This window comes from Desarmillaria tabescens (genome assembly GCF_030435595.1).
Source record: "Desarmillaria tabescens strain CCBAS 213 chromosome Unknown EV420scaffold_10, whole genome shotgun sequence".
In the NCBI taxonomy this organism is placed as follows: domain Eukaryota; kingdom Fungi; phylum Basidiomycota; class Agaricomycetes; order Agaricales; family Physalacriaceae; genus Desarmillaria; species Desarmillaria tabescens.
Genome location: NW_026848309.1, coordinates 1,056,247 through 1,070,420, shown reverse-complemented (window position 1 = coordinate 1,070,420; position 14,174 = coordinate 1,056,247). Strand labels below are relative to the sequence as shown.

The 14,174-nt window shown below is 46.8% G+C and overlaps 6 protein-coding genes across 6 annotated transcripts; 2 read left to right on the top strand and 4 right to left on the bottom strand.

The window, feature by feature from the left end:
* The first annotated feature begins 1,122 nt into the window (after window positions 1–1,122).
* On the top strand, window positions 1,123–3,566 carry EV420DRAFT_139423 (cytochrome P450 monooxygenase pc-bph). Its single transcript, XM_060468991.1, has 7 exons — window positions 1,123–1,527; window positions 1,593–1,925; window positions 1,985–2,358; window positions 2,409–2,479; window positions 2,531–2,920; window positions 2,984–3,083; window positions 3,132–3,566. Exons 1-7 carry the CDS (start codon window positions 1,308–1,310, stop codon window positions 3,204–3,206), a joined length of 1,563 nt encoding a protein of 520 aa, XP_060333715.1. The 5' UTR covers window positions 1,123–1,307; the 3' UTR covers window positions 3,207–3,566.
* EV420DRAFT_1528185 (fumarylacetoacetate hydrolase) lies at window positions 2,999–4,846 on the bottom strand. The gene is made up of 6 exons (XM_060472494.1): window positions 4,254–4,846; window positions 4,172–4,197; window positions 3,910–4,111; window positions 3,801–3,858; window positions 3,624–3,738; window positions 2,999–3,573 (listed from the first exon to the last, which is right to left on the bottom strand). Exons 1-6 carry the CDS (start codon window positions 4,482–4,484, stop codon window positions 3,345–3,347), a joined length of 861 nt encoding a protein of 286 aa, XP_060333714.1. The 5' UTR covers window positions 4,485–4,846; the 3' UTR covers window positions 2,999–3,344.
* Window positions 4,847–5,457: 611 nt separating this feature from the next.
* Window positions 5,458–7,635, bottom strand: EV420DRAFT_1665661 (FAD/NAD(P)-binding domain-containing protein). The gene is made up of 8 exons (XM_060478977.1): window positions 7,132–7,635; window positions 6,955–7,080; window positions 6,829–6,903; window positions 6,573–6,770; window positions 6,209–6,521; window positions 5,971–6,159; window positions 5,717–5,914; window positions 5,458–5,658 (listed from the first exon to the last, which is right to left on the bottom strand). The coding sequence occupies exons 1-8, from the start codon at window positions 7,237–7,239 to the stop codon at window positions 5,570–5,572; spliced, it is 1,296 nt and encodes a 431-aa protein (XP_060333713.1). The 5' UTR covers window positions 7,240–7,635; the 3' UTR covers window positions 5,458–5,569.
* EV420DRAFT_139364 (uncharacterized protein) lies at window positions 7,636–8,828 on the top strand. The gene is made up of 2 exons (XM_060468990.1): window positions 7,636–8,133; window positions 8,189–8,828. Exons 1-2 carry the CDS (start codon window positions 7,795–7,797, stop codon window positions 8,648–8,650), a joined length of 801 nt encoding a protein of 266 aa, XP_060333712.1. The 5' UTR covers window positions 7,636–7,794; the 3' UTR covers window positions 8,651–8,828.
* A 241-nt stretch (window positions 8,829–9,069) lies between these two features.
* EV420DRAFT_1528155 (P-loop containing nucleoside triphosphate hydrolase protein) lies at window positions 9,070–10,877 on the bottom strand. Its single transcript, XM_060472493.1, has 8 exons — window positions 10,818–10,877; window positions 10,672–10,768; window positions 9,804–10,617; window positions 9,666–9,749; window positions 9,544–9,613; window positions 9,451–9,490; window positions 9,372–9,394; window positions 9,070–9,321 (listed from the first exon to the last, which is right to left on the bottom strand). Exons 1-8 carry the CDS (start codon window positions 10,842–10,844, stop codon window positions 9,286–9,288), a joined length of 1,191 nt encoding a protein of 396 aa, XP_060333711.1. The 5' UTR covers window positions 10,845–10,877; the 3' UTR covers window positions 9,070–9,285.
* An 827-nt stretch (window positions 10,878–11,704) lies between these two features.
* Window positions 11,705–13,014, bottom strand: EV420DRAFT_1528151 (uncharacterized protein). Its single transcript, XM_060472492.1, has 4 exons — window positions 12,732–13,014; window positions 12,368–12,674; window positions 12,161–12,311; window positions 11,705–12,108 (listed from the first exon to the last, which is right to left on the bottom strand). The coding sequence occupies exons 1-4, from the start codon at window positions 12,757–12,759 to the stop codon at window positions 11,809–11,811; spliced, it is 786 nt and encodes a 261-aa protein (XP_060333710.1). The 5' UTR covers window positions 12,760–13,014; the 3' UTR covers window positions 11,705–11,808.
* Window positions 13,015–14,174: the final 1,160 nt, after the last annotated feature.

The following is a 14,174-nucleotide window of genomic DNA, read 5'->3' as shown; positions in this document are numbered from 1 at the left end:
GAATTGGTCATAGTACTAACAGCACACTTCTCTGGGTCCGATTACTATAAATGGTATTTTGAAATTCAAAATGACACAGATATGAAGCGCGACCGTTAGGCTTTCCATATATTTGGACTTTTCAGAATTATGAGCAACGCTGAGAAAGACATCGAGAAGAGAGTGGTGCCCGTCGGCCTCCATGATTACTGGAACTCATACCAACGAAGCCAGTACTTATGGGAAACTTTCTGTAATCATATTTTCATGCTGATTAGGCTGTTCCAATGATGTCATGTTCCGATGCTTTCGACAGCCAGAATGCTCGCGTCGGAATTCGAACGATCCTGAAGAAGAGATGAAAAAATTAGCCCCAAGAAACGTATACATTATTCTGGCGACCGGCCGCAAACTAATCAAACCCTGTATGCTCACCTAAAGATCCCGTCCGCTGAATTGATTAGTAACATCTCTTATGAACTAGTACTTGATGAAATCTGAAAACTGATCGGTCCCAAAATACAGTCGAATTTGAGTCCAATCCCCAATCCAACACTGGAAAGATGGGGGAATACGGGCCTACAGACTAGAAAATCCTGGCCAACTACGATTTTCTCGTCTTTCAGCTTCGGAAAAGTGTGATAGCGTTGCCTAAGGCAGTGACATCCAGTTTCTTCGGAAGGAACGATGGTCAAGAACTGCATTGCTATTTTGGGTCATCTTCTTCTTGTGACTCTGAGTGTCGGTATCGTCGTCTCTCCACTTCTTCCACAATGATCGTGGGTTCGAAAGCTCGAAATTCGAACATTTGAAGGTGCATGTGGTATACCCGGGGGCCTTGAAACAACCACAAGCTCGGTTCTCCCCGACGCGACAGATTGACTCCGACTGCAGAGGCTGTGAAGCTCAACTCCGACCGCTGGACTGAATGGCACTTTTCGGACAGGCAATCGCCCATCCAAGGAACTATTCTTGTCTCCGCGACAATCGTTCGCAAATGACGCTACACGATGAATGTTAATTTACTCGCAATTCCTTGGACAGAAAAGACAATTTCGGAGATGGTGGAGCGAGAAATGACACCTCTGTATTGGACTTTCCTCTCTAGTGGCTTATTTCTTTAATTTTCTCTCCCATGTCACGGCCTTTACCGTTCGTTCTTTAGGGTTGCCTTGATTCTCGGTTGACTTCAGATTCGGTATAGATCTTCTTCCGCACTGATCACGCGTTGGGCAATTATGACGACTCAGCGGCATTCCCGCTACTAATAGACTTGTCGCCGATAAGAAATAAAAGGACAAGTTCTTCAGCTCGTTATCAAAGCCATAATGTGCTTCACTTGTATTGGGATTCTCAGCGCCTTATTCCTCATCGCAAAGGCACTCTTTGTTCTTGTTGCTCTTCATGTCTATGCCTACTGGTTGGATTTATATGACCTACGGAGATATCCAGGCCCATTCCTTGCTAAATTCTCCTATATTTGGCTTGTATGGACTGGGTGGACTCTTCGTCGTTCACAGATACTATATGAGATACATAGAAAGTATGGTGAGTTTTTTCCAGGTATATCAGTTGTTATGGAACGTAGCTCAATTGAGTCACTTTTCATATAGGCCCAGTAGTTCGCATCTCACCTACCGAACTTTCCTTCAGCTGCTCCGGAGCCTTTTCTTCCATCTATTCCCGAGGCTCTAGCGTCACAAAATCTAACTTTTACGATGCATTCGCTACCATCGGACTTCCATCCATATTTTCAACTCGCCAGAAAACCGAACACAGCCAAAAGCGAAAGATGATGTATCATTTCTTCACTCCGAAGACTGTTGCCGAGTTTTCTCCTCGAATCACTTGTGCAGTTAATGGTCTCCTTAAAGAGTGGGATACTCGGTTTGCCGGCCCGTCTTACAGCAAGAATAGCCAATGCGTCTGGTTCGATTGTCTACCGTGTAAGCCTATACTTTCTTTATTATTATTATTATTTTGCCCATCACCATGCAAACGTCAGGGTGTGCCTTTTTGTCTTTCGATTCCATCGGTGACTTTATTTTTGGGGAGTCTTTTGGTATGGTTGCAGCTTCCCAAGACACCGTCAGTATTCCAAAGGATCCACGTCTCACTCTTGAACATGAGATACCAAATGAGACTATGGAAGTATCTCTCATGGAAATTGCAGGTAGCCGGGAGACATACAATTACTTCGTTGGAATACTTCCGAGTTGGTGGAAGCCAATGGGACACGCCGTACTTCGAGGACCAGTAAAAAACGGGCTACTGGTCGCCAGAACCGTTGCATACCTGTTGTCGCAACGTTTATCCCTTGTGACCCAAGGAGATGCTATGGATCTAGTCGGCAGATTCCTCCAACGACAGAAACACCAGGTACAGACGCTAGAATGTTACTAAATTCAACCGCTTACATGCTCTGCTAGACATTTGAACAAGAACCATTGATAGTGGAAGTCCTGACAATGCTTGTTGCCGGCTCCGACACGACAAGAAAGTACGTTTTTACATAAGCTTAATCCTTGGGGTTTGGACTTACTCGTTTAAGCTCCATCGCCGCTGCCATCTATTACATTTCAAGGTCACCCGAAATTCAGGCGAAGCTTCGTGCTGAGCTTGATGCACACATACCTGGGAATCACTCTGTTTCCTTCGAGGATGTCCAACAACTGCCATATCTCGATGCGTGTATCAACGAGACTCTTCGCATGTATTCTGCCGTACCAGGTAGTCTCCCACGAGTAGTGCCCGAGGGTGGTATGTCAATTTCCGGGCACGATATTGTTGCCGGGGCCACCGTCGGCGTTCACATTTATAGCCTTCACCACGACCCTACGGTTTGGGGACATGATGCTGACACCTTCAGCCCTGACCGTTGGCTCGAAATAGATACTGAGGTGATGAGAAGAGCATTCAAACCTTTTTCTGATGGACCGGCGTAAGCTTCTTGCTCCTGTCGGGTGAACTTGCCACAACCTCACCGGTTCTGTACTTGATTTAGAGCATGCATAGGAAAGACCTTGGCAATGGTCCAGCTTCACATCGCTCTTGCTTCGGTATTCAAGCGGTTCGAGATCATACCTGAGGATCCAGATGATGCTGTAAGTCCTTCTTTGCTTTTTGTGGCTACGACTTACTATAGCGTACAGCTTTTGGTCGACGATTGGTTTGTAAGACGAATAAAGGGTTGTAGGATCGGGATACATCGTAGAAATACTACGTGATGGCTTTTAGAGCTCGAATCAATGTACAAATATGATACTGCCCTAACAGCGAAGAGATGATTCTGATTTCTTGTACTAAGGGAGACCGTAAACTCGTTTCAGATTTGCTCGGGATATGTATATTATACTTCAGTTGCCTCAGTCTGACAGAAGAGTCGTAGTCTTCTCCTCTACAACGCTGTTTGCAAGCGTACCAATTCCACCGCCCATCCAAGTCAACATTTGATCCCCATCTTTAAGGTAGAGAGGTGGATTTCGGACGAACCCAACGCCACTAGGAGTACCGGTCATAATGATTGAGCCCGGCTGTAACGTCGTGCCTTGTGACAGATAAGCAATCGTCCTTTTAACGTTAAAAAGCTGATCGCTATTAGATATTAATGGATCGTCAGGTAAACTATTAAAAAATACGCTTACGCGGTATTTCCGTCTTGGACGGTGTTACCATTCAGTGTAAACTTAATGGCCACAGTTTGAGGATCAGGAATAGATGACGCGGCAACTAAACATGGACCAAAGGGATTTGTATTGTCTGCGAAGGTCCAAGAACGTATTAGTTCACACGCGTTCAGAACGGCTGAGCACAAGACTTACCAAAACCTTTGGAGAAACCCCACTGAGAGACCGAAAATTGATGCTGTCGAAAAGACACCTACATAACAATTGGTGAGAACCATATCGCATGAAAGGGCCCTAGGTTTACATCATTACCGCCGGTATATCCAAGGACATAGTCTAAAGCTTCGGCTTCAGTGACATTCTTAGCTGCTCTGCCTATGACAACAGTAAATTCAGCCTCGTAGTCGGATTGGTGTACCGCAGGAGGTTGCGCGACCGCAGGAATGATCACAGGTTCAAGGGGTCCAATAAGCGATGTGACTGGCTTATAGAAAAGGTTAGGAAACCTAATGTGCCGAACATTCAGTGATTCATGTTCAAGAAATAGGAGATGAAGAGGTACCCACTTCGGCGCTTCTACTTTCCCTTCATTCTAAGGAAGTTATTAAATTCAGGGCGTAAATAATAACTGAAATGTTTTAGATTTACTGCGTGCGCTGGATAGTTAAGGCCCAAGCATCGGACGACCTTGACATCTTCTCCAGACAGCGGAGCCAATAACTGCTTGACGGTGAGAGTCTTGTTGGTCAATTGTGCGAATGGATCAAGAGCAGAACCGAGTATCTCATAAGCCTCGATTGGCCTTCCCTGGTATGCCGCTAGACCAACTTGAAGTCGTCGGTAACTTGATGACCTGCGGGGATACTCCCGACTTACCATCCAGGGTAGAATCCACGGGCTGTCCGATATGCACACGAGAAGTCTCGATAGCAACAAAGCGAATAAGTCTGGACCATTGCTGCGTGAAAGAAATGAAAATAGTCAGTCATATGGATTCAAGTCAAGGATACCACCGCACAGTGATAATAGGTGCCATCGTGTAAGCGACGCAGGGAAGGAATATAACAATTGTCAATGATGCTTCCCTTCAGTCTTGTATTCTAGTAGGATGCCGAACAGCGATGGTCACATGGGGGTGTTGTATGCCATGTTCCTAGTGTATCCCCTCGAGTATACGTAGGTTACGGATCTGGTTTTAGTTTTTCTGATTGGATGAGAAAGGCGACAACTCTTGCGGGACCTGGTATCGTAAACCACATTCAACGACACATATGAGAATAAGTCCGATTATTCAATATTTGAGACCTACCAAACTTGATTTAGAAAAAATTGCCGGTGGTACCACTGAGTGCTTGGCATTTCGCAAGGAGAAAGTCGTAAGGACTTTGGGGGCGTTTAGAAGGGTAGCACCACCAAAGATAACTCAACAAGAGCCGGTGCTGAAGCCAACCTAAGATAATCAACGATATTTGATATCTGTGCAATTCGGTCCCAGCCGGGCGGAACGTATCGCCTTCCAGTGACTTCCTGCTGCGTGAATACTCCGCGTCAATGCTGTCCCAATTCTAACTGGAGAAGCAATGTAATTTGATTTCAAAAGAGCTTCAGATTCCATTGCTCATGTCATATCTTTGCAGACCGTAAAACCGCCGCCCCCGCAGGCTATGTCTTACTTCTAAGAGAAACTTGTTTAAATACATCTTCTGACTCCGACTACTTCAAAATAGATATCAAACGGTGAAAAACCGTGTGCGAGGTGTTTCCATACTCGACAATCAACAAAATTTTTTCCGATCTTCCTCGGCTCGGTCATAATTCGAACTCTACGCACCGGTGGTAAACTCTCCATATGATGACCGCTGAAATTTCAGTTGTATGTCTCATGGCTTAAGCAAGATGGATGCAATGGAGACATATCGTGGCGAAAGTGTATTCATATATAGCCGATATTAGCTACAAGTTACCTACCGAGCTGTCGAGGTCATTTCCATTAAAACCTTCTCAGCTTCGGCTTTGATATCATAACCCATAATTTTATCGCGCATTGTAGGAGCTTCAAAATTGTGGTTTAGTACGATGCACATAGGAAATACAGAATGTAAATTACTTACACCTGAGATACAAGCCTCGTTTTGTCGCGATATCCTGCTGTTCGAAAGATTCCATGGCTACATACTCAGCGCGCTCTTTACGCAAACTTTCGTAGGCGACAAGGTGCTTCTCGACGTCAGACACTCTGGTTCCTAAGGGAAGGAGGGTTGCAAGAGCTACAGCGTCTTCAAGACCCATCCCGAAGCCTTGTCCGAGTGCTACGTTTAGATAACTGTCAGTAAACCGCACGAAGTATCATGCAGGTCAACCTTACTTGGTAGTGATGCATGCGCAGAATCGCCCAACAAACACACCCGTTTATTAATCCACGTCTCCAGCCGCGGGACCACACGCATTTGCCACAAATGGATATTGTCGGCTAGCTCAAGCAAGCGCTTGAATCGTGGATGGTAGTCTTTGAAAAATTCAAGCAATTTTTCTTGGGTAACTGGTACGTTCCATCCTGGGATATAATTAAAAATTTGAGAAAAGGCGGCTTCCTGAGAACTCACCGATTTCATTCTGGTTTCGTGGGTCATCATGCACACCAAGAACGTTAATCATAGTGCCATTGCGGCACGCATAGATGATGATCGTACGTTTGTCAACGTCATTCTTATCAGAAGTAGCACCGGTCTGTTCATTGTCGTCGTTTCGGCGGACGGGAGCTGTGATTAAACGTGCTCCCAAGGGCGAATTCTTGACTATCCAATCGAGTTCGGGATAAGGGTCCAGAGCTTCTGCCGGGATGAGCCAGCGGTATCCAGCGATACCGGTAGGAGGTATGTCTATTTCTTTGCCCAAGACATAGGAGCGTATGGTGGACTAAGCCTCTCGTTACCTCATGACCACCAGCGAAAGTAATTTGGTGCCTACCCTAATACCATCAGCACCAACGATGAGATCGGCGGAACAGATCGTTCCATCGACAAGAGAAATGGTACAAGCATCCACATCGCAAGACGTCACCTGGTTGCCCAAACGAAGCTGGGCAGGAGGTCCCGTTCCCTCAGGGTCGAGGGCAACTCGCATGAGTTCGTTATGAAGGTCAACACGATGCGCCATTACCCAAGGCTGTCGAGCGTTCATGAATACGTACTCAAAATGGAAAAGGAATTATTAGACTCCTTACATCGCCGTACGCCTTGCGATAGTCCGTCATGTTGTTCATCATGCCAGGACTTCCGTCATGCGCCATGGCACTGAACTAAGGGAAGTATTAGCACTTTCACGCAAGATGTAATACAAAAATACGTACACAAAGATTATCCACAGGTTTGAGATTGTCGATATTACAACCTAGACCTTGAAGAGAGCGTACAGTATTGGGTGGTACTGCCAGACCTGCACCAAGTTCGCTTTTGAAGTTCGAAGATTCAAGTATCTAGAAAACAACGTCATCGCCGGAGGATCTTTAAGATATTTAGAGACCTACATGGACGCGATGCCCTTGCCTACGAAGTGCAATGGCGGCGGTAAGCCCACCAAGTCCAGCACCCACGACTATCACTTTCAGTGGGCGCGCCTCATCGATATGTTGCATGGTAGATACGTGAAGCCCGTTTGGTTGAAACAGAAGCTGACAAGGCGAACTGAAGGTCCGGCTACGACACGGAGATACAGAGTCGCGACTGTCCGACTTCAAAGCCTTTTACATCCCGATTATCCTGGGTGCGCGGCACTAATGTTTCCGTTAGACAAACCAAATCCGAGCATGCTGACTAGTACTGAGGGACAGAAGTTACAATGTTCCACCCAGCCCGAAGAGGATAGCATTTGACAACATGAATGCACTGCCAACCGAATACCGAAATCCACGGCTCCCGATTCTCCGGTTAAGTGAAAGGTTCCTGACATAGAATATCGCTGATGTCGGTGCACGCTAAGGCAAAACCTAAAAGTCGAGTGCAGAAACGGATGATCGTTCTCATCATCAAACATCTCTCTACCTCCAGTACTGCGGGATCTTGATTGCTTCTCCCGACATTGATGGCCGATGTATAATTAGCCCTTCAAAGTCGCTTTGTCAAAGAGATAAGTAAACCAGGCATAATATAAGACCCGTATCGTTGAAGACAACATTTCCAAGACACAGAGCATGTCCTTCATCGACAGCATAAAACATGACCTCGTCGGATACCTCTTTGGCATCCAAAATCGGGGCTTGACCGCTGCTTGCTGTGCTGTGGCAGTCGCCTCCACCATTGCCTTCCCTTACATTCGCAGGGACTACCAGACATTTCTATCTGGCGGTCCTTCCTACGCTCCCCAGAACATCAGAGGATACATCATCGTTTGTGTCCTCTCCTTATTCCGTCAGGAGCAAAAGGGCCTTGCGATATATGACCGCCTTCCCGAGAAGCGCAGGTGGTTACCTGACTTGCCTCCTCGCAATGGTCCGCGGCCCGTCACAACTAGCCATATAATCCAAAGACAGGTGAAGTAACGCTCGCCGCCGCCGTCACGCTATAGCTGATCGCTAGCACCTATAGCGCAACCAAGCGCCAGACCCCGACTTCGCCCTTAAAGAACTCAAGGCCACGGTCATTCCACGCGTGCAGGCTCGCCACACCGACCTTACCCATCTCAGCCTATCCAAGTTCGAGTTCCACGCTGAAGCGATCTTCCTGCTCCCCTCTGTACCCATCAATGATCCAAAAAACATTCCCAGTCACGATACGGTGCGCAGGACGAAGAGAGAGATCGCACATATGCACGATTACCACGACTACACATTGCATCTTGCACTGGCCGCCCAAGATGGGAAGGAAGTCGTGTCGAAGGGGTGGGGGCAGCGACACCCACTGGCAGGTCCAGGCGTTCCTGGCCCGCCGACAGAGTGGACGTTTATTTACGCGCCACGTAACGAAGAGGAGCTGGCAGTGGTGGAAATGATTCTCGAAGCATCAATAGGCTATATGACCAATGACCCGGCTGGAAAAGTTATCGAATAGTTGCGTCGTGGACATCGTGAAAACGCGTTGACTGTTCTTCGGTAGTGTTACTGCAGATGTATGCTCCCCGGAATTGAACGTGAGGTTCAGATACATAGAATTTCTCGTGACTCTGCATGTACGCATGATGCCCTTTGGTCTCTTCAGTAAGGATATTAGGAACACATTCAGACGAAGTAACGTACCAGGTTCCCGAATGCCTCCTACAAATTCGCACCTTCAGTGCCAAGAACGAGGTTAATACGTCTTTCAACGCTGCCGACCACTCAGCGCACTTCATATAAAAAAACGAGAATAGATACTAGAGAATTAGAGGCGTCAACTGCGACTTGATGAGATGGTTGTCGCGTAGTAAGACCGACCGGCACTTCCCGATCACGACCCGACCTCTCGTAGGATAACCGTGATTGACTCATCATCACCCGAAACCTTCAGCAACCAACCAGGCAAAAATCGACTCCGAGAAATTGAGATTGTTCTTACTCCCAGACTTACGTGCATGCGGTCGATCTGCAGCACAATAGAACACGACGCAGCTCATTACATCGATGCTACCTTAAGAAGGAAACGAAACTCAAAGAACAATAAACTACATAAGTGAGAAGTAAATGAACACTCGTACACGCTGAAACGGTCTAAATAAGCTCCGCCGCATTCACTGGCATCTCATCCTGGGAGGAAACGGTTAGGCTGGGAGAAGGACAGAGAAAGAAACACTTACAATTTGAGTGCTGTAGAATTGTTCTACGTTGGAGACAAAAGATGAGTTTGAGAAGAGATACATACAGTAATGTACTCACCGATATCACGCAAGATACGAACATCATCCACAGTGACGAACTGAAGACATGATAAGGAAGTGAGCACATTGAAGACTAACAGAGTAGGCTTACGTTGATGGCGACACCCTTCCTTCCGAAACGACCTGAACGACCGATACGGTGTATGTAGTTTTCACGATTCCTGCGCAGAATTAGTATAGGTACGCGGAGTTAGAGTTTCAAGAGGTACTTACGCAGGGAGATCATAATTAATGACAAGCGACACCTGCTGAACATCAATGCCACGCGCCCACACGTCGGTGGTTATGAGGACACGGCTGTAACACCAAGTGTCAAGACAGCAAGCTAAGATGACAGAGAATATCACTCACGAAGTACCCCCTCGGAACTCAGCCATAATAGCGTCCCGCTCCTTTTGCACCATCTCACCGTGCATGGATGACACAGTGAAGTTGGATGCTCGCATCTTCTCCGTCAGCCAGTCCACTTTTCGTCTCGTGTTGCAGAAGATGACAGCTTGGGTGATGGTAAGGGTGTCGTATAAATCACAAAGCGTATCAAACTTCCAATCCTCCTTCTCCACGGCGACGAAGAACTGTTTGATGCCCTCCAACGTCAATTCATCACGCTTCACCAGGATGCGAATAGGATCCGTCATGAACTTGGTCGTCATTTCCAGTACATCATACGGGAGGGTAGCGCTGAGGAGAACGACTTGAGTCGCAGGGGGGAGGTAGCGGTAGACATCATATATCTGGTCCTTGAAACCCTTGTTGAGGAGTTCGTCGGCTTCATCAAGAACCAACATCTTGATATTCCGCGTCCGCAGACTACGCCGGCGGATCATATCAAAGACACGACCAGGTGTACCGGAGACGACATGCTGTCCATATTCGAGCTTGCGGATATCCTCGCCGATGGAGGTACCTCCAATGCAGGCATGGCACTGGACGTTCATGTAATCTCCGAGGGCCAAAACGACAGACTGAATCTGGGTTGCGAGTTCACGAGTGGGGGAAAGGACTAGTGCTTGCGTTTCGCGCACAGATACGTCGATAGATTGCAGGATGGAGATGGAGAATGTGGCCGTTTTACCAGTACCGGATTGAGCTTGGGCGATGACATCCCGGCCCTGCGTTATTGGTAGAATGGCCCGCTGTTGGATAGCAGAAGGTTTTTCGAAGTCTTTTTAAGGGAGTAAGATATCATGGCAGAGACTGAAGGAAGTCCTGGACGCACTGTAGGCATATATTCCTCTGACGAGATCCTCCTTCAGGCCAAGGTCATCGAACGTTGAAATAACAGAAACGGCCTCAGACGACTCGAACACCAATTTCTGGAACAGAGTGGTTAGTATTAAGTACACAACTGAGGGTGCTACCTACTTCATCTCCTGGATTAATTCCAGACATTTTTCCTTGGTCGAGGTGTTGGAAAGAGAAGAGTGAGCGGAGTTGGAAATACATCCATGTTGGGAATTTTAATTTATTAAATAAATAAATAATATACATAAAATTTTTGTTCCAGCACGCCCTTTATTCACCCATTCACCTTGGCCAGCAAGAGCTGCGGTACTAGTGTTTCTTAGTGCTACTCCAGATATCAAAGGATATAAATTCTGCTTTACTGTCAACCTTCAATCATCCCTCGTACACTCTCCGTCTCCCAGGACATCTCAACGAACTCAGTTGTCTAGGACTTTTGACTGATCTTCATGAACGACTTGAGGCTACTCAAGCCTTTTGTATGGCCCGCTAGTAACGGTTTATCAGTCGCCTGCTTGGGCTAAATTTTTTTAAAAAAAAAACATTCCTTCTTGCTCGTTGGGCTTCAGCACAACATGGAAATGGAATGAATCGACTCGGACATGTTATTACGAACGTTGAAACGTTGACAGTTAGCACTTGACCTAACTACGTACTGACCTGGAGTGCCATGGAACTATCTTCCTGGGCGTAAGATCATTAATGTCGGAGCTCGCAATGGGCTGCACACAATCCCTCACATGAACGGTGTCGTACTGCTCAATTCCGACAACGAGAATCGCATTCTTCAGGACAGGGATAATTTCACGGATATAGTCGTCTGGGAGTTCATACACAGTCTTTCTACCCTATGGTACAAGTTAATAATGGTCCGGAGGCTACTAGTCACCCAAGACTGAACTTTAATAATTCCATGATTCCACCCCCAATACCCAAGGTAGTTGCGGCGAGCGAAACTCGTTAAATTTTCAACAACTTTGAATAAAAATCGCAGATCTCAATTGCAAGTCGCTCTGTTGTAAGTCGCGTTCTTCGCACAAATGCGTTATTGATATACAACATGTTCCGTTACATTATTCGATACATCTGTCCCGTCTTCCTATTCTACAAGCTAAAGGTATTCACTAAACTGCGGCAAGTCATTCCTATCCCTGTTAGCCTGATGATACCAATATCCCAACTCCCTTTTACAGTCCTCGCAACGATTCCCTAGTGTTTGTTGTCTCCGCTGTAGCAGCGACCGCAACTTGAGTAAATTCTGAGGTTTGCCTGCAATCTCATAAGCTATACAAGCGTAATTCTCTGCCCATATTTCACAGTGATGCACGGTGACATTCTTGTGGTGACGCGTAGGACCGAAACGTGTGTACTCCCTATTCATCAGGTCTGTCCAATCTTGGTGGTATCGAATCTGAGAAGTACTAAGAAGGTGGAGAGAAAAAGGAGAAAGTTCCGTGACCCACCCAAGCGGCGAATATGTCAGAAGGAAGAGACTGAAGCATTTCGGTTGTCGACATGTTGATACTAGCTTCCGCGCACTCGTTGATGATGTCAACATGCTTGTGTCGAACACTGTACAGGAGCACTTCTAATGGATGGTCCGCTATAGACTCCCTGGTAAAGCAACATTTGAATTCGGTACAGAGCGGTGCAGGCCTAGTGGAGCGTACTTCATCTTCTGTGCGCATACTCCCATGGCTGAGTATATCTCATATTTCTCCACGGCCTCAGCGAGATCCTTAAGTACCTCAAACTTGACGTGCGTCAAGTCCGGCTGGCGCTGCAGATACATGTACTGAAGCATAAGCTCGAGTACCTCAGCACGTTCTGTGAGGGGGACGACCTCCTCGTGCTTCGGAATGGTCAACCCTCCAGCATCAGCAAACACCTGAGAGTGCATCTCGAGGTTTATGCGGTGTACACAAAATAGAACGTCGTCGCATGACTTGAGAGTAATGTCAGAGTCTGAGGCGTTGACTAGGGAATTACGGGGTAGTAAGCAGGGAACGGACAGCGAGGAGGGGTCGTGCGTACATCGGTCCGAGGTTTGAGTGGTGGCCATGAGAGATATAGTCAGGTTTCACACTATAGCGTCACAGGCGTAGCCATGGGTTAAGACAGAATCATGATGCCGAGTGGTTCCCGTAGTCCCGTGAGCGTCACTTCTGGCGCATCGACCAATCACCTGTTGACAGTTACGGTGCTGCGTGCGACATCACTTTCGTCGAGATATAGCCAGAAAATGCCCAGAGAACAGCTTGAATCTCGTACAGACATTGATTGTGAGCAGAGTCGGAGTTAACATTGAGACTTTGAGGTCTAGTAGTAGAATCCGAATAATCTTTTCTCAGGCTTCAATTTGTACCAGATATGGTTAAATCACGTGATATCGTTGCCCGGACCGTTCAGACCGCCATGGCCTCTCGAAGGTGCGCTCTGTCTCTAGAGTTTATCTTCGAATACTCGTCTCGGGACCCATTAAATGATTTCCTTGGAAGCTCCCACAGTCTCATGAAGAACTGGAACTCGCCCAGATTCGCCCTCATCTATTGTCTCGCACCTCACAGCAGCGACTACGCTACGACTCACGAGACGCTACGGGAACTTTTACTTCAAGAGATAACCATCATATTTTACTTCAGTACCATCTAGACCATGGCGGGTGTCAGCAATTCATCTCAGTCCGTCTCCGCCGTGGCAGTTAAACATCCAATATCACTTTTTAACGAAACCTCTACGATATCACTGTTACATAAGAAGAATGCAGGATGAATCCTCAACAATCTGTCTCACCTTCTGGTTCAGCTCCGTGGCGTAAATGACAATCAATCTGCTACTCTCAAGGACTGGGCGACAACTAGACCCGGGTTATATTCTGTTGTCGAACTGCACTTTACTCTTCTCATCAGCACCTGCCTCCTAGAAATGATCAGAGTCGTATGACAGATGGGAGACTGACCTCAGACTGATTGGTGATATCGAGCTTTCCATTCAGTTGTCAGCTCGACCACCCTGACAATAGTATTGTACTTCGGTGGTCGGGCATCAATACTGTAAGCGCTTGTAGATTTTCTCATCACTGGCGCGTGGACAAACGGCTTGTCATCTATGATCTAATCACCTAGACCTGGTTTGCCTGTACAGCAAGCTCAGCTTTTCTCCTACAAGGCACAGACCATACGTTTGGCCGCCAATCCTGTTACTGACTGGTTGAGTTGTCTTGCCGTATTCGACCGCATGCGGTCGAGTCTGATCATTCGTTTCTCTAGAATGGCCCCTTGACTTCTTTTCTTCTTCTGTCTCAGTGCGGTGATATACGGAACAGTAACACTATGAATTGAAGTTGCCTGCCAGCGCTAAGTCACTTCACAGCCTTCTTTATACTCTTCTGATCTACGCATGGAGGTTTAAACATCTGTCTTTACTTGAGATTGTGAGTTCAAGGATATTTTCGCTAAATGGCTCTCGAATTACACA